Source organism: Trichosurus vulpecula, chromosome 3 (genome assembly GCF_011100635.1).
Source record: "Trichosurus vulpecula isolate mTriVul1 chromosome 3, mTriVul1.pri, whole genome shotgun sequence".
Classification (NCBI taxonomy): domain Eukaryota; kingdom Metazoa; phylum Chordata; class Mammalia; order Diprotodontia; family Phalangeridae; genus Trichosurus; species Trichosurus vulpecula.
The window spans coordinates 276,570,940-276,595,542 of NC_050575.1; the positions used below are offsets into that span (position 1 = coordinate 276,570,940).

The 24,603-nt window shown below is 39.2% G+C and overlaps 1 protein-coding gene across 1 annotated transcript in view; it reads left to right on the top strand.

The window, feature by feature from the left end:
* The first annotated feature begins 6,913 nt into the window (after positions 1 to 6,913).
* Positions 6,914 to 24,603, top strand: part of DTD1 (D-aminoacyl-tRNA deacylase 1) — a 202,705-nt gene continuing 185,015 nt past the window's right edge. The window contains exons 1-2 of the mRNA XM_036751043.1: positions 6,914 to 7,148; positions 16,234 to 16,324. Of these exons, the coding sequence (XP_036606938.1) occupies positions 7,106 to 7,148; positions 16,234 to 16,324 (134 nt within the window). The 5' untranslated portion in view covers positions 6,914 to 7,105. The remainder of the gene's footprint in view (positions 7,149 to 16,233; positions 16,325 to 24,603) is intronic.

The window sequence follows — 24,603 nt, forward strand, 5'->3', positions numbered from 1 at the left end:
CTTTATACTTCCTGGCTTTGGAACTTCCAGCCTTTACTTTTATCCAGAACTGAAGGCTCTAGCCTTGTAATCCTGGGTTCTGACTAGGGAGCATTTCATCTTACCTTATCTTGCTCATTATCAGATTCCCAACTACTTGCTGGTCATCTCCATGCCAGGAGTGGCATTTAGCACTCCTCTCCTAGGTCAATACTACCAACATCTCAATCAATTACCCTATTACTTCAATGACTTTTGTCTCCCAACTTCCCAGTGTTAAACATTTTACCTGGCCACCTCCCTCCTAGGGGCATTGTTTTTCCCTAGTAGAAAGTAAGCTCCTTAAGGGCAGGGACTGCTTACTTGCTTGTGTTTATATCCCCTGAAATTAGCATAGTGCCTGGCACATAGTAAGCCCATAATAAATATATTTTCCATTCATTAATTTTTTTCTTTCTATAAGATGCTAAGAACCTTGACATACTTTATCTTATAGGTATTACCAACAACCTCCTCCACAAGGTCATTAAATGAAATATTCATATTTTCAGATGGCAAAATAGAAATAATGAGAAATAAAGCAGTTTAATTAAAAAATATCATTATAGAACTAGGCTGAGTACTGTTTCATAGGGCTGACTATTTAGGTTCATTGAATATTTAACATTATATTAGTAATTTAAAGCAAGTTATTGTATTCACTTTTGCCTTTTTTGTTCCTCTTATTTGTTCTTTTCTTGCCTTCTTATTCTAATTCTTTTTTATAGGATTTTTGTTCATTTTGAACTTAAATACATAAAGGCAAAAAAAAGGAACATTTTCGTATATATATACATATGCAGCACAACATAAAAAGAGGATTCTCTAGGAAACTATGAATTTACATTTCACAGGGTTTCCTTTTTTCAAAAAACTATACAATAAGTACTACACATCATTTTCAAAGCTACTCTGCTTTTTATGTATCTTTCTAAATTTTTAAAAATTCTCTGCTGTGTACTTTTAATATTTTTTTCCTTTTCTCCCTACCCTATCCTACAGATGGCTACCATTAGACACAAATATGTATATCTTATACACATATATGTAAAACCATATTATACATATATTTATCAGTTCTTTCTCTAGAGTATTTATAGTACTCAAAATGACTTAATTGTTCAAAGTTGTCCTTAAAACCACATTGCTCTTAGTATATACAATGTTCTTTTGGTTTGTGCTCATTTCACTCTTTATTATTTTATACCACAGCTTGTTTAGCCATTTCCAAATTGACAGGCATTCTTGCAATTTCCATTTCTTTGCCACCACAAAGAGAGATGCTGTAAATATTTTAGAACATGTAGGTGCTTTTCTTTTTTCCCTAATCATCTTTGGAAATAGGCCTGTGGTAGTGGTAGTGGTATTCCTGGGTCAAAGGATATGGGCAGTTTAATAACTCTTTGGGCATGATTCCAGATTACTCTCCAAAATGGTTGGATCAGTTCCCAATTGTACCAACTGTAAATTAGTGTCCCAGTTTTTCCACATCTGTTCTAATTCTTCCTCTCCACCCTCTAGTGATCCTTTCCAACTTCTTGTAAAGTGAGTATTTGCTAAGGACTTCCAAAGTGGAAGAGACAAGTGGGATTGAATAATTAATGACTAATGTTGTTGTTTTCTTTTCAGGATAAAGACTTCCCTGCTTATACTATTAACCTTAATTTTGCAACTGCAGGAAATGAAACTCTATAATGGACTTGCTTTGTCACTAACCTACACTTCCAGCATACTTCCAATTAGTTTACTCAAACTAAGCAGTGGCTCCCCCAGTACTGAGAGTGACATCTTGAACTTCATCAGGAACCCCCAGGAAGAAGCCAAATGAACTGGTCTTCGATTAAGGAATGCTTAATTCTAACCTCTTTCCTATTGATTTATTAACTCAGATTAGATCAACTCTCCCTGAATGAAGGCATCTATGTCTTCAGCTTTCAGATAGGATTATTTCATTTAAACTTCTTAACCTATCACTAATCTATGCTTCTTTGAACAGAACTGGTGAATTTAATTGTCCTTATGATTGAAAGAATGACAGAATTTCAGCGTTGGAAGGAAGCTCAGAGGCCATGTAGTCCCGTCTACACCTGAAAAAAAAGATTATAGGGATCATAGATTTAGGATTGGAGAGGATCTTGGAAGTTATTTAGTTTAACCCTCCCATTTTACAGATGATAAAACTGAGGCCCAGAGGTTAAGTCATGTAAGTGGAGTTGATCACTAGAATCCCTGATTAATCAGATGAGTTTCCACAATTCATCTGATAAAATCATGAGTCACAGTCCTTTCAGGATGATTTGGCAGACTAGGACTTTTGTCAGAGGAGCCACCCCACTTCATGGTTTGTAGCTTGAAGGCCACCTCCCTCTCTCTGCCTTCTTCCACAGTGCAGCCACCCCTCTCCTCACCCTCTACTGCCAGCAGTGAATGGCAACTTGTAATAGAAGCACATGAGAAACTTTATTTGTATACTTTCCCAAGTCACAAGAGAGGGGTGTTCTTGAACATAGGTTCTTGGATGCCTTTTCCTTTCCTTCTTTCCTTTATGAGACCAAGAGAGAGCCTAAAGACCTGGAAGTTGACCTAGCAGCCCAAGACACGGGAGTAGCTGAAGCATTGATAAACTTTTTGTAGATGCGTATTGTAAGAAATGGGAGGAGGGGTCTTGTTTCCACAGAATTGAAGGTGTAACTTCCCCCCCCTCCCCTTCCCCCCCCCCCCCCCCTCACCCCAGCTTTAGCAGAAACCAGGCCTCAGGTCGGTCGGGTGAAAGGTCAGAGGCTTGTACACATGCTTAAATGAGCCATTTGAGGAGGGCATGACGTAGGCAGTCAGGGGGTTGTATCTGGCCAATGAAGAGCCTGGCAGGAGATTTGAGGTGAGGGTCAATTAAAGGACTGGTGTCCATCTGAGTCATTTGTACTTTCTCCTGTACTCTGTTCAGGGGAGGTACCCATTTATTCAGGGGGAATAAATGTAAATTATAATTAAAAAGTTCCTGACTTCCCAATGAGTCTTGCTTATTCCTAGACAATGTAGGTATGTTTCTAATAATATGGAAGAGGTAGGCATGTGCGTGCCAGCATGGCCCAAGAAGGTAGTTCATGGACAGCATTCCTACGTGGATGATGAGAGATTATGAACTCTCTAGGCATCATGATCCTGGAATTTGGCCTTCTAACCAGAGAAAGGAGATTTCCTGACCAGCACTTTCTGGGTAGCCCTGGATTCTGAAGTTTGAAAGTTCTAAGATCAGACCTTCTAGAGAGACAAGGACATTTACTGATGTAGCACTCTTATTCAGGGAAAGAAGGTTGTTTGCATAGTTTCTGAGCAGTTATCCTACTTGGATTGAAAAGCCAGTGATTTAGACAGTGCAGGTCAGATGGCAAGGTAATTGCTTGTTCAGAAACCTCTACAAAAGGATTATTTTGGGGAAACTGTTGAGTGCTTTCTTTTTATGGACTCCTTTGAGTTCTTTGCATCTTTTGTACTTTCCATGGAGTGAAATAAAGGCTGTTCTATATCCAACATCCTTTTGGTACCTTGAGACCTAATGGGAACTGGAGGTCCCTTTTACCTAGACATAAGCCAAAAGAAAGATTTCCTAGGATAATGCAAGTTGGGAGCAATATAAAGCAAGCATTTACTAAATGTCAGAACCATGCTAAGCAATGGGGATAGAAAAATAAGATGATGCCTAATGTCTGGAGCTTACACTCTGAATGGGAGACAACACATATCAGCTACAGAGCAGATGGAAAGGCCCCCTGATCCTTAGTGTGCAGCTATAAAGCTGGAGGCTGTACATCTTCTTTAATATGATTTCCGTTGATAAAACAATACGGCAGTTGATCAGTAGCTGAAAGTAGTGGTCAAGGTAGTAGCAATGTTTGACTTGCCTGGCACATGTTGCTTCAACAAGGTTGGCTTATGTAAGAACAGTGTGGCTAGCAGCTGCTGTAGGGGTGTAAGGCCAACAACACCATCAACAATAGCTGCTGGCACAGATTCTTTGATCTGCTTTTCTAAGGAAAGCAACTTTAAATCTCACTTTAATCAAACATACTTTAATCAAACATACATGTACAAACATACATACACTTAGTTCAGGAGGAAAAGCTGGCACCCTGAACTTCAGAGCAAATACAAACAGAAATTACAAATATAAATTATATAAACAGAGCAAATAATACAAACCAGTCTATCCAAAGCGATACATAGTTACCAGAGAAGTATCAACGTCTGGGTTTCTTCAAAGCCGGGGTGGGCTCCAATGGCTACCCAGAGTCTTCACACCAACACTCTTCCAATGAGTGAGAGCCCCAAACAAAATGCTAACCTCTGAGTTTATATATTCTTCTTAGGGCCCAAAGGCTTCATGCCTAATCAGGGTGTGGGCCTGGTGCTTTGCACCTAGTAAGACTTAATCAAAGGCACTTGATTACTTTAGCATTCTAAAAGACAAAACAGTAAAAAAAAAAAGTCCCACCCTAATTATGATTACAGCTTACCTTCCCTGTAGGTGGTAGTTTGGGACAACAAGATGCCACAGTGGATAGAGTACCAGGCTTGGAGTCAAGAAGACCCATGTTCAAATCCAGCCTCAGACACTTATGAGCTGTGTGACGCTGGGCAAGTCAGTTAAACCTGTTTACTTCAATTTCCTCATCTGTAAAAGGAGCTAAAAGAAGAAAATGCAAACCACTGCAATATCCTTGCCAAGAAAACCCCAAATGGGGTCATGGAGAGTCAGACATGACTGAAATGACCAAACCAAAGGTGGCAGTTGGTCAGCAGAAGTTATCCCTTCTCCAGAAGGGTTGCTTCCCTGAGTGACAGTTTTGGTCTGGGGATGCTACTGTTCCTTGGGCCCTTGGTGGCAGTGGGTCAGCAGCTGGTGGTGGGGGTGGGGATGCTGGGCCCCCTTCCCCTTTCCACACAGCTTGCTTCCATGGATGATGGCTGTGATTCCACCCAGTTTTGTTATACGTCATTTGTGCAAGATAAACACACTGAGTCTAACTGCAGGGCAAGCAACTGGAAGGGGCTAAAGAGGTGGGGGAAGAAAAAGAAAGCTGAAGACATGAAGATGGTGTTTCAACAATCCGGCTAGCAGCTGCTGTCGGGGTGTAAGATCCGCCAACAGCCAGCACCCAGAAAGCTGCCAACACACTGCGAAAGCACGGGTTCTTTTGATCTGCTTAACTAAGGATAGCAAGGTTAAGGGGTTGGCAAGCTTACTTTAATTCAGCATACAAATATCATTCACTTAGTTCAGGGGAAGAGACCAGCATACTGAACTTCAGAGCAAATTACAAACAAATTACAAACATCAACAGACAGACTAAATACAGATTCATAGTTACCAACATCTAGGCTCAGCCGGGAGCTCAGAACAAGGGCTGGCCCAGAGTCACGCAAGCCACCACTGCTGTGGGTAAGAGCTCCAAAGAAGAGAAGGCCAACCCCTGGTTTTATATCTTTTTTAGGGTCAGGGGTGAGTCACACATGTGACTCACCCACGTGACCTAGAATCCTCACAAAGAGGCAACTTAAACCCACTTGGTCTAAAAGCCTCTGCTGTCCCTGGAGTTAGCCCCACCGGGCCCCACCTTAGTTGCCAATCCATACCCACTAAGGTTTTACACCTAATAGGGGTTTGGGCCTGGGGCTTAGCACTTAGTAAGACTCAATGAAATACACTGAATTACTCAAAGCAAACAAAAGCCAAACTCTTCAAGGGCACTTGTTGAACTAAGTGCTAAGGACCCATTTTGCTTACCAACACAGACGGGAACATGAAAGTAACTGTTGTGTGAAGAACCTTTAAGGCAAGCCTAGTATTGGAATTTGTGTTTAAGAAGTAAACCTTTTGCTGCATTGAAATCCGTATGTCTGTAATGTTTTAAGTATTTTAACAATGAGAGTCAGGAAGGTCTCATTGTTATATAGATATTCCCCATGGCTCTCAAAGCCTATGTCAGTGGAACAAAAGCTCTGGCAGGTCCTAAAGACCCTTTTAGCTAAATTCCGAGAATTATGGAATTTGAGAAATGGAAAGGGCTTCAGAGACCATCTCCTCCAACCCACACACAGGAAAGGAGGCTCCACTATAACATTCCCGATGAGGTATCATCCTGACACCTCTACTTGAGGAAGCCCGCCCTGTTTTTCTACCTCTTTAGTTGTTTTTAATAAGTTTTTCCTAATAATAGCAAGCTCAAGTCCGACCATTTCCAACTTCTACACATTTCTCCTAGTTCTGGCACCTGCTAAACGCACCAAATCTAATCCTTCTTCCGTATGACAACCCTTCAAACATTTGAAGAGTTATAATGTCTCTTCTGACTATGAGTCACCCAAGTTTCAACGGTTTGTTGAAAGGGTCCTGTTTCTTTGTTGTTGTCATACAGCTCCCGGAGACCATTTACTAAAGTGCTCTGGAGGGGTTATCTGTTTTCGGTGGGAGGCGACCTAAAACCCTAAACTTTTATTTAAACGATCATTCACAAAGTATTATAGCCATAAACTGACTTTCTGTCAAGAAGCGGAATGGATTAAGGTTTCAGAATTCCATTCTCACATTTAAAATGCAATTAGAGGAGCCAGAAGCTGAGACTTTTTGCTGCTGTCCTTTGTTCCATATGGAAGACTTAAGTAGGTCACCCCGTCGGTGCTGATGAAATCACCGCTCTTTGCAGTACTTGGTCTGCTGAAGGCACCTGCGTGACCTGGAGGTCTCCGAGAGACCGTTTCTCTCCCGCTCTGGGCGGTGGGACCAGGGCTTGCTCCTAGGCTTCCCGGCCACGGCCGTCACCTGACGGGGCTTCAGCCCAGGGGGCCTCGGGCCGGCAGGTGAGCTCCGTACCTGGGGGCGGGCGCGGGCGCTGCCGCTGCCGGGGGTGGCCCCTAGGGGGCGGCAGGGGCCGCGGAGACGCCGGCGCAGCGTGGGCCGATGGGGAGGACTCGCTAGGGAGGAGGAGGCGGAGGAGGCGGAGGAAGAGGAGGAACGGCGGTTAGTTAAGACCGGGAGCCAGGCCCCGGCGCTGCCTCTGCCGCCGCTGCTTGGGGGGACGGAGCCGCCATGAAGGCCATCATCCAGCGCGTCACGCGGGCCAGCGTCACAGGTCAGTGCGGGGCCGGCCTGGGCCTGTCACCCTCCCGCCTCGGACCCCGGGCCGCGGCCGGGCGCCGGCGTGCCCCTCCCGCCAAGGCTCCTCCTGGCCAAAGAGAGGGTTAGACCGGGAGAGACCCGCTTGCTCCGCCCCGTCCAGCCTTGCTTACCCCTGGCCAGAGGCGACCGGAGCTTGTGGTCTACTCACTGACCGGCACTGACCCTCCGGCGTGGAGTCCAGCGGGACTCGATCTGGCCCTGTGGGCGGACCCTGCGCCGAGACCACCCCCACCTAGAGAGAGGAGACTCCCCCCCCCCCCCAGAGGAGACCACCGACCCAGGGACCACGTCCATCTAGAGAGACCACCCCCACGTAGAGAAACACCACCTCAACTTAGAGAAAGACCACCCCCACGTAGAGACCACCCACTCAGGGATCACGTCCATCTAGAGACCACCCCCACCTTGAAACTGAAAGAAACTACTTTCACCTAGAGAGAGACCACCCTCACCTAGAAAGAGACCACCCCCACATAGAGACAACCCTCCAGAGGAGACCACCCCCACCTCCAGACCACCCACTCGGGGATCCGGTCCATCTAGAGAGACCACCCCCACCTTGAGACTGAAAAAAACTACTTTCACCGAGAGAGACCACTCCCACGTGGAGACCACCCACCAAGAGACTACCCCCACCTAGAGAGAGATCATCTCCACCTAGAAAGAGACTACTCCCATTTAGAGACCATCCCCACCTAGAGACCACCCTTAACTAAAGGCAGCATTCTCTCCTTCAAAATTGTTTGCTTGTCCTCTCCATCCATTAGACTGTGAGCTCCTTGAGGGCAGGGACAACTTTTCTGTCTCTTCTTTGTATCCCTGGTGCTTTCAACCATGTCTGGCTGGTAGTATGGCTAATTCTGCTTGGCTTAGGTTCTCCCTCCATGGGCCTGAGGGACCAGGACATTTTTTACCCCCCACAGAATCTCAACATCTCAGGGTTGGAAAGGGGACCCCAGAGGCCTTCTAGCCCAATCTATACCTTTCCTCCCCGTCCCCGTTGCTGCCCCCCCAATCCCTTTTATATCCTTCTTTCAGTGGTGATTCAGTTTTTGCCACAGGAAACCTTCTTGTGAAAGGGAGCTCACTGCCTCCTTTTCCCGATGCTAAGAGTCTGTCCAGCTCTTTCCATTTCACGGCCTATTTGATAAATTGCTGAAGTGAAGATCACAGAAAACAGGAGTTAGGAATCAATCAGTCCAAGGATTAGAAAAACAAAAACTTAAAAAGTTCCTGCTCCCAAGCAGCTTACATTATGGGGGTTGGTGGTTGGGGGAGGAGACAGCATGTACATTTATGGCAATACACACACACACACACACAAATATGTACACACAACTAATATCTGGTAGTTTTGGGAAGGAAGGTTAGCAGCATCTTTGTAGAAGATGGTGCTTGAATTGAGTCAAAAGTCAGGATTTCCTAGAGACAGAGAAATGAGGTGGGGGTGCCTTCCAGGCATTGGGTCAGCCAGGGTACAGGTGCTGAAAAGGAATTGCAGTGCTATCTCTCATGTATGCAGAACAGTGAGTAAGCCAGTATGACGGACATATATTATGTGAAGAAGAGTCAAGTGTGAGAACACTGAGAAAGTGTGAAGGGGTTAGACTGAGAAGATATCTAAATGCTAAACAAGAAGATTTTCTATTGGATCTGAGAGGTAATAAGGAATCATTGGAGTTTATTGAGAGGGAGGCATGATCACAGCTGTGTTTTAGGGAAATCAACTTTGGCCACTGTGTGGAGGATGGATTTGTTAAGAGGGGGGGAAAGCTTGAGATAGGGAGACTTAATATCCAGGTAAGCGGCGATGCAGGTCTGAACTAGGGTGGTGGCTGTATAAGTCTAGCAGAGGGGAATGATATGTAGGTCAAAACAAGATTTGCTAACTGCCTGGATATGTGGGGTGAGGGAGGAATTAAGGATGATGTTGAAGTTGTGAACCTGGGTGACTGGAAGCATGGTAGTCCCCTCCAATGTAATAGGGGTATTTATGGGGGGAGAGGAAGAAAGTTCAGTTCTTTTTCAGATATTTTGTTTGAAAGGCCTATGGGGCATCCAGATTAGGCCCTGGAACTCAGGAAAGACACTGGAACTTTGGATATAAACATTTGGGAATTGTCTCATAGGAGCTGATAAAACGATTAAGTGATAAAATACAGAGAAAAAAGAGGAAGGACAGCCATGATTGTTCTCATATATTGTTTTAAAAATACCATTAGCTTTGAAAGCAACCCTAGAATGAATTTACTTCAAAGGTTTATGTAAGAAATAGAACTATAGAACACCCAAAATGAATAAGAACCAAAGTTCTGATTCCATTAACTCTCAGAATTGATTTTTTCTATCCATTTTGATAGCCCAGACCAAAAAGCAGTCATTTTTGTGCCATTCCCAATTAACAAAAAACTCTGTTACTACCTACCATTCACAGACCTGACAAAGTATTTATAAACCCTAGGTAAGCTTTGGAAATTGTGCCCTCGAATGTGACTATTCATTGGCAACTTTGAAGCATTAACTAAAGCATATATGATCTCACTTATTAGAGAGTGGAATTTTTTGGTATTAGAAATATGTTCATTTATAAAAAAGAAATACCAAAAATGTGTTTGTTGTTTATCCACCTTGTATAACCTAGCATCCATCAAGGTGTTTTTCCATAGGTATGGATACCTTTCTCTGATACAAATTACAACCTTTCCTAGAATTCTCATTCTGTGAAAATCTTTTTAACTTTATATATACAACCTCCATGGAGTATCTATTCAATCTAAACTTCCTCTGATTCTGTTTTTTAAAAAATACATCTTGGCAAATTTAAGAAAAAAAATTGATGTCACTTCCCATTGACTCTTATTCCCTGTTAGAGTCAACTCTAGCGCTCTCTCAGTTCAGGTTTCATGGTGGGATAAAATGAGGCACTTACAAATCATTGAACAGTTAGGTAACTAAAGGTAGTTTACTTTGCATGAGGACTAATGGTACTTAGTTTCTCTGGATATTGACCCCTTCCCTTCTATATGGAAACCCCAAAACAAGTCTGGTCATCAGGGCAGGTAATGGTGAACATGGGGACTCAAGTGATGTTCGAATATTCACCGACTTGGAAGGGTTCTAATTCCATGTGGCTGGGACCTTTAATGACTTTAGGTGACCAGGAAGCTGCAGGGGGGGAAGCCCCAAGGTAGTTTTATCTCCTTTTAGGGAAAGATAATCCATGTTTTAGGGAAGGAGGAGAGGCCTGGACCTATCCCATATTGTGTGTAGGGGGGAAAGAAGTTTAGGGAAACATGGTCAGTCAGGTCCTGGGATCACTTTTGTCTTTGTTTTGTGATGATTAAAAAGGTTTAAGAGACATGGTTTCTGGGTAATTTAATCATTTTATTAATTAAGGCTAGCACAAGTTATTAATAAAAGCATGGTCAATTGGCTTTCTCTTAGATCAAAGACAAACATGGTGGGCCCCGCTCTGGACTTACATGTTCTTTTGGAAGAGGAGTGGCAATCAACTCTGATTGGTTAACACAATGGGAGGTGGGTTATATTAAAATAAGGGGCTGAGAGTGATATCGTGTCACCCTTGGATGGAGAGTCTTATTTTTGTACCTGGACCACCCCCAGTTTTGGGCAATTTAATCAGAGAATTTATCTGATCCAAACCTGAGTAGAACTTCTCCACTTTAGGCTGTGAGCTGACCCAACTATTCTGGAGAGCAATTTGGAACCATGCCCAAAGGGCTATAAAAATGTGCACATGCTTTGACCCAGCATTGCCACTTCTAGGGCTATATCCCAAAGACATCATAAAAATGGGAAAAGGAGCCTCATATACAGAAATATTTATAGCAGCTCTCTTTGTGGTGGCCAAGAACTGGAAATTGAGGGGATGCCCATCAATTGGAGAATGGCTGAACAAGTTGTGGTATAGGCATGTAATGGAATACTATTGTGATACAAGAAATGATGAGCAGGTGGACTTCAGAAAAACCTGGAAAGACGTATATGAACTGATGCTGAGTGAAGTGAGCAGAACCAGGAGAATATTGTACACAGTAACAGTCATAGTATGGGATGACTGATTTTGATAGACTTAGCTCTTCTCAGTAATGCAGGGACCTAAAACAGTTCCAAAATGGAAAATGCCATCCACATACAGAGAAAGGACTATGGAGTTTGAATGCAGAGCAAAGCAGACTATTTTCTTTTTTCTTTCTCATAGTTTCTCCCATTTGTTGTAATTCTCCTATACAACATGACTAATGTGAAAATGTGTTTAATAGGAATGTATATATAGAACCTATATCAGATTGCAGACTGTCTTGGGGAGGGAGGGGGAGAAAATTTAAAACTTAATGGAAGTGAATGTTGAAAACTAAAAATAAATTAACTAATAAAAAAAAGAACTTCGCTTTAAATTCCTTGTGAGATTGGGTGGAGTCTGACCAAGACTGAGGAGAGTTAATTCAATCTCATTATCAATAATTGTCCTTCAAGAGACTGAACTTTTTACTTATTAAAATCAGGACTTTAGAAGAAGAGGAGTGGGGCAGCTAGCTGGCACAGTGTGTAGAACACCAGCCCTGGAGTCTGGAGGACCTGAGTTCAAATCCGGCCTCAGACACTTGACACATGTACTAGCTGTGTGACCTTGGGCAAGTCACTTAACCCCAATTGCCCTGCCTTCTCCCCTCCAAAAAAAAGGATAAAAAAGAAGAAGAGGAGTAATATGTCCAGACCTATGTTGTAGGAATATTAATCTGGCAGCTTTGTGTAGAGGATTGTAATAACAATTCAGCTAGCAGCTGCTGTGGGGGTGAAAGACCAACACAAGCCCAACAACAAGAACGCTGCCAGCACAAGTTCTTTTGATCTGCTTTACTAAGGAAAGCAATGTCAAGGAGTTAACAATCTTACTTTGATCCAACATACAAATATCACTCAGTTAGTTCAGGAGGAAAAGCCAGCACCCTGAACTTCAGAGCAAATACAAACAAATTACAAACATACACAATAAAAACAGACCAAATCACAATCCATAGTTACCAGGAAAGCATCAACATCTGGGTTGACAAGCCGGGGAGCTCTTAACAACAGCTTGCCCATAGTCCCATACCACTCTTCCAGTGGCTGAGAGCTCCAAGGGAAGATGCCAATCTCTTGATTATATATTCTATTCAGGGTCAAAGGGCATCGCATGCGACTCACCCGCGTGACCTAAAAGCATCACAAGCATTCGTCTTAAACCCACGTGGCCTAGGCTTTCCTTTGAGGCAAAGAGATCATCAAAGATTCCTGATTTGATCAAAGAAACAAAGGCCAGACTCTTCAAGGGCACTTCATTAAATAAGTGCTAAAGGAGAAAACAGTAAAAGAAAGTCCCACCTTAATTACCAATACAAGGATGGATTGGAGAGGGGAGAGACTGGAAGTAGGAAGACCAATTAGGCTGTTGCAAGTGTAAGCAAGAGAAAATTAAAACCTGAAGTTGAAAGAAGAGAAAAACAAAATCCTGGTTATAAACGTGTATAAGCAAAAAAAAAATTCCTTAATAGCCATATCTTAAAAAAAAGTCTCAGTCTCCACTCTTATTTCATCACTTCCCTATTAGGAGGTTGGTAGCATGTGTAATAATAAGACCTCCAGGGGGCAGCTAGGTGGCGCAGTGAGTAGAGCACCGGCCCTGGAGTCAGGAGGACCTGAATTCAAATCCGGCCTCAGACACTTGACACATGTACTAACTGTGTGACCTTGGGCAAGTCACTTAACCCCAATTGCCCTGCAAAAAAGAAAAAAAAAATAATAAGACCTCTGGAATTACGTTGATCAGTTCACTCTGTTGATCTGGGTGCCTAAGTCTTTCAGATTTGTTTGTCATTATAATATTATTGTGATTGTATAAATTGTTCTCCTGATTCTTCACTTCGAATCAGTTCATGTAAATATTCCCAGGCTTCTCTGAAAACATCCCCTTTGTCATTTCTTATAGCATAATAGTTTTCTGTTACATTCATGTACTGGTGCTTAGCACAATGCCTGGCACTGTGTAGGTGCTTAATAAATGTTTCCCCTCCTTCCTCCATTCCAATTCTTTGTCACCACAAATAGAGCAGTTATAAATATATATATATATATATTGACATATGGGTCCTTTCCTCTTTCTTTGATCTTTTTGGGGTATAGAACTTGTAGTGGTATCAAAAGGTAAGCACAGTTTAATAGCTTTTTCTGCATAGTTTCAAATCGTTTTCCAGAAAGGCTAGATCAGCTCATTGTTCTATTATAAGGGAAAAAAAAATTAATTTGTTTTCCCATAGCCCTTACAGACTTTTCCCACAGCATTTGTCACATAGAAAATGCTATATAAATATTTATTCCCTTCCTCAAGCATTTGTTATTTTCTTTTTTTGGACAACTTTGTGAATCTGAGGGGTGTGAGGTGGTACCTCAGAGTTGTTTTAATTTATATTTCTTTAATTATTAGCGATTTAGAACATTTTTATGTGTCTATTGATAGGTTAGATTTCTTCCTCTAAAAACTGCCTGTTTTTTTCTTTTGACCATTTTGAATTCTTATAATTCTGAATCAATTCCCTACATATCTTAGAAATAAGACCTTTATCAGAGAAACTTGCTGTAAAGCTCTCCTCCCCCCTTTACATGCTTCTCTTCTAAATTTAGCTATATTGGTTTTGCTTGTGCAAAACTTTTAAATTTTAATGTAATCAACTTGTCCATTTTACTTTTTGTGATCCTCTCTTTTTCTTGCGTGGTCATGAACTCCTTCTCTATCCATAAATCTGACAGGTAATTTCTTTTAATGCTTCCCTAATTTGTTTATACTGTCATTCTCTAAGTTATGAACTCATTCGGAGCTTATCTTGGTATACAGTGTAAGATGTTGTTCTATACTTAGTTTCTACCAGATTGCTTTTCAGTTTTCCAACAGTTATATCAGAATGAGTTCTTGTCTCAATAGTTGGGATCTTTGGCTTCATCAAATACTAGGCAGCTGTCATTGTTTGCTTCTGTTTGTTGTGTACCACATCTGTTACACTGATCAACCTCTCTGTTTTTTACTCAGTTCCAAATTACTTTGGTGCTTATTGCTTTGTAGTATAATTTAAGATCTGATACTTCTTAGTCTCCTTCTTTTCACTTTTTTTGTCATTAATTCCCTTGAGATTCTTGACTTTTTATTCGGGAAGTATTTTTCACTATCAGTTCTCTAGAATTAAGAGTTCATCATAATTCATCAGTTTGATTCCCTTTTAATCAGTCAGCAAGCATTAAGTGCCTAATATGGAAAGGCAAAAACCAATTCCTGCTCACACTCTAATATTGAAGAAATCTGAGAAACAGAATAGCAATATCACTAAAACATAAAAGTATGCTATTTAAGCACTTTTAGGAGGTAGGTGGAGATATTTTTGGTGCGTTTATACATTTATTATTCTCAAGAATAGACTTAAATTTTTCCAAGATGATTTCTAAATTTTAATTTTCAAAATATTCTTGAAAAATTATTTCAAGGATTTTTAGTAGGGACTATGTCATAAGCATTGTGTGATCCACAGTACTCTGTATGTGATAGGTGCTCAATATGCATACTGTTGATTAATTAAAATATTGAGGTTCTGTACCTAACTAACTAATTCATTTGAACTAGGACTTTTCTGAGGCATTTTAGTGCCATAATCATGTACATCAGTACAATCATTCATATTTTCTTCTTTTAGCTTCTTAAATTCTATGTTTTTTGTCTTGTTCTGTTTCTCTGAGTTCCTTACATTTGTCATTTTTTGCAGTTCAATCATGTTAAATTTTATTCAAATAAAATACTTAGTTCAGCCATTCCCTAACTGATGTATACCTATTTTATTTCCATTTCTTTTTTATACAAATGATAATGCTATGACTTTTTAGAGATTGTTCTATCTAGATATAGTTGGTATGTATGTATGTACATGCATATGTGTAAGTACAAATGTATTGTGTATATATATGTACATACACATCCACACGTGCACACACACACACACACACACACACACACACACACAGACTTATATGTATATAGAACCAGCTAGGTGACATCATGGATAGAGCACTGGGGCTTGGAGTCAAGAATACCCGAGTTCAAATCCCACCTCAGACATTACCTGTGACTCCAGGCAAGTCATGTAACTTCTTGTTTGCCTCAGTTTCCATAGTTGTAAAATGGGGATTATAATAGGCCCTGCCTTACAAGGTTGTAGTCAGAAAATAGTTAGAAAATATTTGGAAAGTGCTTACTTGGAAGAGTACCTGGAATGTAGTAGGTGCTATATAAATGCTTATTCTCTTACCTTCTCTTCTCTTTCCCCATTTGTGTGTATGGATATATTTATGTATAATAATATATTATGTGTAATTGTATGCATATATGTGTACATCCTTTATATTTATTATATGTCTTCTTGGAATATAATGGAAGCTACATTTTAGAAGGGACGTTAAAAAGGTGGAGTCTTTTTAGAGGAGTGAAAACAGGATGGTGAGGGAACTTGAAGCCCTACCTCCTAAGAATGCTTCAAAGGAACTGGGGATGTTTGTCCTGTATGGGAGTTTCATTTAGGATGTGCTATCAGAATTTCTGCTATTAACTTTTTTTCTGAAGAGAAGAAAATTATGACATATTTTTATTTAATCCAACAATGTCCCTAAGGTACAACTCTTATCAGTTTTGAAGTAGAAAAATGCAGCCTCAGAATCGTTTTTAGATGACTTACCTTACGCCCTGATTTGTAATTTATCATTTCTGTCCTAGTATTTATCACTTTCTCCGAATGTGAAATAGGAATGCAAAGTAAATTCAGTTGATTATTTCTTTAGCTCCTACTATTTGGAATTACATACTCATAGTGCTCTAGGAATTATGGGAAGTGGAAAGGTTTTTTTTTTTAAAACATCCTGTTATAATTGTTGTTTGTAGCCATAAAATTTGATAGTTTCTTAATTTCACTGATTTAATTTTTCTTTTTTACTTTTTTTCTTAGTTGGAGAGGAGCAGATAAGTTCCATTGGACGGGGCATTTGTGTGTTGCTGGGTATTTCTATGGAAGATACACAGAAAGAGCTGGAACACATGTAAGATATGGACTCAATTTAAAGTAGTGCTATTTTAAAGATATTCATTGTAACTGTTTGTGGAGCTTCCATAGCTTCGTGTTAATAAAGTGAATCATGATAATTTATTGTTTCTGTATAACTAACCCATTTTACAGATGAGGCTACTGATATAATTTGGATTACACAGTAACCTCCACAGTAACTCAGTAGCAAAGCTGGTGGCATCCTTGCTCACAGCTCTGTCCTCTTTGACTTCATGGTTTCCAGTGAACTTTATAGTATTCTTTTATTCAAAGCTGACCCTCTCTTTTCTACTTAGACTATACCTATTAGTTTTAACTTGGGATTTTCTGCTTTCATCTAGGGCTCTTAGACAATTTTCTGAAAATAATAAAAATATTTAAATTTACTTTAACTTTAACATTGAGGTATGCCATTTAGATGCTTTAGGAGGTAGGCGGTTTTGTGAGATATTTTCAGTGCATTTGTGCATTTATACTTCTCAAGAATAGACTTAAATTTTTCCAGCTAAATTTTAAGTTAATAATTAAATTCTTTCCAAAAATTATTTCAAGGGTATTTAGTTTTTAAGCTTTCTGAAGAAGAGGACTGTGTCATAGGCATTGTATATTCCATAGAACTTTTACATAATAGGCCTCGATACAGATATGTTGATTAATTGCTATACTGAAATTCTGTTCTGTTCTCTTCTGTTTTAACTTCATTTTGAATTGTGACTTTTCTGGGGATAAAAATGACACCGAATCCGTCTTTCTACCATGGTACATTATAGCATTTTACTAACCCATTATGTAAAAAAAGGGTATATGTCAGTTTAGATCTGGATTTCAGGAAACAAAAACACAATCCCATCCGCCTCTAATCTAACTTTAGAATTTATTAATAGCATACAGTGGATGTTTGATTACAGCAAGGGTATAAGAAGGTATATATATTCTCCTGTACCCTGGGGTCCCAGTCTTAGCCTAGTTCTGCAACCAAAGTAATCCAGAAAATATTCCTCTTCATGTAGGGGGGGTGGGGGATGAAAGAATTATTTCTTAGAGGATATTTTATACTTAGGTAGACAAAGGGAGTAGATACCTTTTACAAATGTATTACTCTAGAGCAGGGATTCTTTTTTTTTTTTTCTTGAGGGGCAAGGCAGGGCAATTGGGTTAAGTGACTTGCCCAAGGTCACACAGCTAGTAAGTGTGTCAGGTGTCTAGGTTGAATTTGAACTCAGGTCCTCCTGACTCCAGGGCTAGTGTGCTACTCATTGCGCCACCTAGCTTCCCCTAGAGCAGGGATTCTTAACCTGAGGTCCACAGACCCTAAAGGAATCCGTGGATAGATTTCATGGGATGTGGGGAAGGTCTGTGAATATGTTTTAAAAATATTTTGATAACTGTTTCAATATACTTGGTATCCTTTGTAATCCTATGTATTTTGTTGTATGCATTTAAAAATATTGCTCTGAGGAGGGTTCTACAGGCTTCCCCAGACTGCATAGGGGTCCAGGACACACAAAAAGCTAAGAACCTGTGCTAGAGAGGGAGACCATCTTGGATGCCTTTGAATTTACCAGTCTTGAGTAGGATGGATAAGGATTACCACAGAGGTTGGTAGTATTCCCTTGGTGTCAGAGGCTGCTTGTATAAAGGTGTCAGAGGCTGCTTGTATAAACTCAGTCATTCTAATTCTTTCTGTCTACCTGTCCCCCCTCTTCACCCTTGTTGAAAAGGCCAATCTAATCATTATTTATCAATATCTTTTAAAAAAAGGATATCCCAATCTGAGAGAAATCCCTCTTGGTTAAAACTGAGTTGAACCTCTTAGTGAGAGTGACAAGCATTGCACTATGAAGTGTAAATTCTTGAATACTGTGACGCAGATACAATAAGAAACTAGTACCACGGATCTCAATTTCTGTTTTGGCCACACACCTGTATCTTCGATGCCACTAATGTGGTTAGTTGCACAATGGGATGAAAAATACTCAAAAAATCAAATTTAAATTCACTTGCATTTAAAAATAGTTGTCATTTCAACATTCCTTGGAGCTGGGTTATGGGAAGGTTTCTTTTGTAAAGTCAAATAATCAATAACATTATCTCAACAACAAAAGGATCAGATGTTACTGAACTAGTTTGTGCTCAGTGTGAGAAGAGGCTTCTGGTTCTTTAGGAAATATTGGAAGAACATTTCTAATGCTTCTTGGTGTGGCAACAATTAATTTAATTTTAAATAGAAGTCTAGCTTGGGTTGGCATGGAAAATGATCGATATCAGACACGTCATTTTAAATATTAAATGTATCTTATAGTGTGTCCAGAGAAACAATCTATTTGGATCTGTGCATCACAAATTGGGAATTAAAATAGAGGCCAAGACTTTGGAACTAGTTAAAGCAATATCACTAAAGCCTGGATGGTCACGTTCTTGCTTTTCGTGATGGTGTTAGGTTTGAGTTGATGATTATAGTATAGGCAGCAAAATCCTAATCTGTCTAGAGTGAGAATGAGGTGATGTGCCAAAGGAAAATGTATGTGAATAAGGAGAGAGTGAAGTCACGTTTTTTTGTAACCTCTCTGCATTTATTTATTTTTTTTCTATTGCAGTGTGGTCCTAGGTTCCATCTAAATATCAGCATTCACATACAGCTAAGGAGAAAATTCTTTGGTGGTAGTAACAGTGTACTAGGAGAAGCATGGTATAGCAGAGGATGGGCTGAATTTGGAGTCAGGTCGACTTAGCTCCCTTTTCCTCTTTGCACTTATTAGTTGTATGTCCATAATTATATCCTTTAAATTCTTTGATCCTCATGTAACTCACTAATATTTATCTTACAAATTATAGAGGGATTGGGTACAGTCTAATGGATGCAGTTCAAATAGACCAAATAATATACCAAGGAATTGTCTTTCTCTAGTTATGTGATCTCATTTATATGTATATTCTCAATATCAGTGAAGATTGCAATTTATCCATGCCTTCTCATTCTGCATTTTTTTTGCCATGTTTTTTAACATCTCTGAGTGTTGGACATCCATTTTCTAGGTCCTTTTATAGTTTGTGGGTACCAAAGTAAGTTTTGTTGTTCATTTTTTATCCCTTGGTTTTACTGTGTGACTAGCCCACCTTTTGTGGTTTTAGAAACTTGATTTATATGTTGAACTTGTTAAAAAATGTAAGTATACTGTTCGTTATTCCCTTTGCTAATACCTAAGTTAATGAAATAAATGAAGATGTATTAATGAAATGCTTTAAGAGTATTAGAAAAGAGGATTAATCAGGTTATTTATTCTTACTGCGATCATTCTTGCGGAGCTATTTGTAAGAGTTGGATTTCCAAAATGTTGTTTTGACTCGAAGCCTTGTTTAAACAAGTTCAAAGAAAATGTCATGGGACTCATCTTGGTAAAGTTATCCCAGGGACGAGGATGACAGCAAACATGAAAAATGGAAAACAAATTTGTAAGGATTTTTAAAAAATGCATTTTTTTTACTATTATAAACTCTACAGACATCAACAGACATGAGCATTTTCTTATAAAAAGAACATAAAAAGAGTGTTTTATATAATATTGTGAAGGTTTTTTCCCAAGTATGCATTAAATTTAACTCAATAATTTCAACACTGCCCTGCTTATCTTTTTCCCCTTCTTTCAGCCTTCTTCTGTGCATTTTAAAAAAGCTTCATTGATGCTTTTTCCCCCATTTTGGTATTACTGTCATGCCCCCTGTAACTGTTTTATCTGTTTCCTCCTTCCTCCCCCCCCCCCCAAAAAAAGTTTTCCTTTGCAACAGATAAATATAATCAAGTGAAACAAATCCACCCAATGACATTTTCTGTAAGTGTATGTTTCATTCTGCTCCTCTAGTTCATCATCTTTGTTAAGAAGTGGGAAGCATGATTCATCATTCTTCTAGGGTTGTGCTTGTTTGCCGCTTTGATCATAGAATCTTTAATAGTTGTTTCACTTTGCGCTCTTATGGTCATTATATACATTGTTGTCCTGGTTCTGCTCACTTCTCTTTGCATTGGTTCATACAAGTTTTCCCAGGTATTTCTGAATCCATACCTTTCATCATTTCTTATAATGTAATGATATTCCCGCACATTTGCATGCCATAATTTGTGTAGCCAATTAATGAATACTTTTGTTGTTTTCAATTCTTTGCTACAACAAAAGGTGATGCTATAAATATTTTAAATTTTTATTTTATTTTTTGTTACATTTAAGTTCCAATCTGTTTCTCTCCCTTCCAATTTCACAGTAGAGAAACCCAACATTTTACCCACACGTGTATATATATATTATATAATACATATATAATATAATATAATATAATATATATATATATTATAATATAATATAATATAATATGTATCAGTTCTTTCTCTGGAGGTATCTAGCATCTTTCTTCATTGGTCCCTTGTAGTTGATTTGAATGTTCATATAACTCTGAATAGCTGTCATTCAAATTTACTCTTCTAACAATATTGTTGTTATTCTATATGCCTTTTTTGGGTTCTGTTTGTTTCACTCTTTACTATTTCATGCAAGTCTTTCCATATTTTCCTAAAACCTGCTCACAACTTTTTCCAGCAGAGTAGTGTTCTATCACATATACCACAACTTATTTTGCTATTCCTCAGTTGATGGGCATCCTCTCAATTTCCAGTTTTTTTGTCATCACAAAGAAAGCTTCTATAAATATTTTAGAACATATAAGTTCTTTTCCTTTTTCCTTGATCACCTTGGGAAACAGACCTAATAATGGTATTGCTGGCTCAATGGGTGTACATAGTTTTATAACTCTTTAGGCATAATTCCAGATTACTTTCCAAAATGGTTGGATCAGTTCACAGTTTCACCAACAGTGTATTAATGTCCTAGTTTATCCACATTGCCTCCAACATTTGTTCTTTTCCCGTTCTATCATTTTAGCCAATCTGATAGGTGTGAATTGGTATCTCAAAGATGTTTCAGTTTGGATTTCTCTAGTCAATAATGATTTAGAGCATTTTTTCATATGATTATTTATAGCTTCGGTTTCTTTCTCTAAGAACTGTCTGTTCGTATCCTTTGATCATTTATTAATTCAGGAATGACTTATTCTTAAAAATTTGACAAAGTTCTCTCTATATGTGAGATATGAGGCCTTTATTGTAGAAACTGCCTATAACTCCCCCACTCCCCCTGCAGTTTTCTGCTTTCCTTCTAATCTTGTCTACATTGGTTTTATTTGTACGAAATCTTTTTAATTTAATATAATCAAAACCATCCATTTTATATCTCACAATGTTTTCTGCCTCTTGTTTATTCATAACGTCTTCTTTTATCTATAAATCTGATAGACAATGTGTTCCATGTTCTTCTGATTTACTTATGATATCTCCCTTTATGTCTAGGTCAGGTGTCCATTTTGATATTATTTTGGGAAATAATGTAAGATATTGGTCTATTCCTAATTTCTGCCAGACTGCTTTCCAGTTTTCCTAGCAGTTTTTACCAAATAGTGAATTTTTATCCTGAAAGCTTAAGTATTTACATTTATCAAACACAAGATTACTAAAATAATTTACTAATGTGTATTGTATAGAATAGAATAGATATTCTATTCCACTGATCCTCCCTTCTGTTTCTTAGCCAGTATCAGATAGTTTTGATAATTATCACCTTATATTACAGTTTAAGATCTGGCACTGCTAGAGTTCCTTCCTTTACATTTTTTCCCCACTAATTCCTTTGATATTCTTGAACTTTTGTTCTTCCAAATGAATTTTATCATGATTTTTTTCTAGCTCAATAAAATAATTTTTAGTAATTTAATTGAGATGGCACCGAATAAGTAGATTAGGTAGAATTGTCATTTTTATTGTATTGGCCCATTCATGGACAATTGATATTTTTCCATTTATTTAAATCTGACTTTATTATTATTATTTATTTATTTTAATCTGGCAACTTTTTTTAAAATTTATTTAACATATTTAGTTTTCAGCATTGATTTTCACAAGAGTTTGGATTACAAATTTTCTCCCCATTTCTACCCTCCCCCCCACTCCAAGATGGCATATATTCTGGTTGCCCTGTTCCCCAGTCAGCACTCCCCTCTGTCACACCACTCCCCTCCCATCCCCTTTTCCCTTTCTTTCTCGTAGGGCAAGATAAATTTCTACGCCCCATTGCCTGTGTATCTTATTTTCTTGTTTCATGCAAAAACATTTTTGTTTGTTTTTGAACATCTGTTTTTAAAACTTTGAGTCCCAAATTCTCTCCCCTCTTCCCTTCCCACCCACCCTCCCTAAGAAGTCAAGCAATTCAACATAGGCCACATGTGTATCATTATGTATAACCCTTCCACAATATTCATGTTGTGAAAGACTAACTATATTTTGCTCCTTCCCAACCCATCCCCCTTTATTAAATTTTCTCCCTTGACCCTGTCCCCTTTCGAAAGTGTTTGTTTTTGACTACCTCCACCCCCATCAGCCCTCCCCTCCATCATCCCCTCATTTTTTTTTTTATCTTCTTCCCTCTTCTTTCCTGTGGGGTAAGATTCCCAATTGGGTATGTATGGTATTCCCTCCTTAGGCCAAATCTGATGAGAGCAATGTTCACTCATTCCCCCCTCATCCGCCCTCTTCCCTCCTCCCACAGAACTGCTTCCTCTTGCCACCTTTATGGGACATAATCCATCCCATTCTATCTCTCCTTATCTCCCTCTCTCAGTATGTTCCTCTCTCATCCCTTAATTTGATTTTATTTCTTTTAGATATCTTCCCTTCATCTTCAACTCACCCTGTGTCTGCTCCACCCCCCTCTATATATATATATACATACACACATAGATATATACATACATACACATTCACCCATATATATACATAAACATATATGTATGCATATTCCCTTCAGCTACCCTAATACTGAGGTCTCATGAATCATATACATCATCTTTCCATGTAGGAATGTCAACAAAACAGTTCACTTTTAGTAAGTCCCTTGCAATTTCTTTTTCTTGTTCTTTTTCTTGATTACCTTTTCATGCTTCTCTTGATTCTTGTGTTTGAAAGTCAAATTTTCTATTCAGTTCTGGTCTTTTCACTGAGAAAGCTTGAAAGTCCTCTATTTTATTGAAAATCCATATTTTGCCTTGGAGCATGATACTCAGTTTTGCTGGGTAGGTGATTCTAGGTTTTAATCCTAGCTCCATTGACCTCCGGAATATCGTATTCCAAGCCCTTCGATCTCTTAATGTAGAGGCTGCCAGATCTTGTGTTATTCTGATTGTGTTTCCACAATACTCAAATTGTTTCTTTCTGGCTGCTTGCAGTATTTTCTCCTTGATCTGGGAGCTCTGGAATTTGGCGACAATATTCCTGGGAGATTTCTTTTTGGGATCTATTTGAGGAGGCGATCGATGGATTCTTTCAATTTCTATTTTGCCCTGTGGCTCTAGAATATCAGGGCAGTTCTCCTTGATAATTTCTTGAAAGATGATATCTAGGCTCTTTTTTTGATCATGGCTTTCAAGTAGTCCAATAATTTTTAAATTATCTCTCCTGGATCTATTTTCCAGGTCAGTGGTTTTTCCAATGAGATATTTGACATTATCTTCCATTTTTTCATTCCTTTGGTTCTGTTTTATAATATCTTGATTTCTCATAAAATCACTAGCTTCCACTTGCTCCAGTCTAATTTTTAAGGTAGTATTTTCTTCAGTGGTCTTTTGGACCTCCTTTTCCATTTGGCTAATTCTGCCTTTCAAGGCATTCTTCTCCTCATTGGCTTTTTGGAGCTCGTTTGCCATTTGAGTTAGTCTGTTTTTTAAGGTGTTGTTTTCTTCAGTGTATTTTTCAGTATTTTTTTGGGTCTCCTTTAGCAAGTCATTGACTTGTTTTTCATGGTTTTCTCGCATCCTTCTCATTTCTGTTCCCAATTTTTCCTCTACTTCTCTAACTTGCTTTTCCAGATCCTTTTTGAGCTCTTCCATGGCCTGAGACCAGTTCATGTTTTTCTTGGAGGATGTTGGTGTAGGCTCTTGCACTTTATTGACTTCTTTAGGCTGTATGTTTTGGCCTTTTGTCGGCAAAGAAGGAATGCAAAGTCTGAGACTGAATCTCGATGCGTTTTCGCTGCCTGGCCATATTCCCAGCCAACTAACTTGACCTTTGAGTTTTTCAGTGGGGTATGACTGCTTGTAGACTACAGAGTTCTATGTTCCACGTTTTGGGGGGAGGTGCCAGCTCTGCCACACCAGCACTGCTCCTTCCCCAACCCCCAA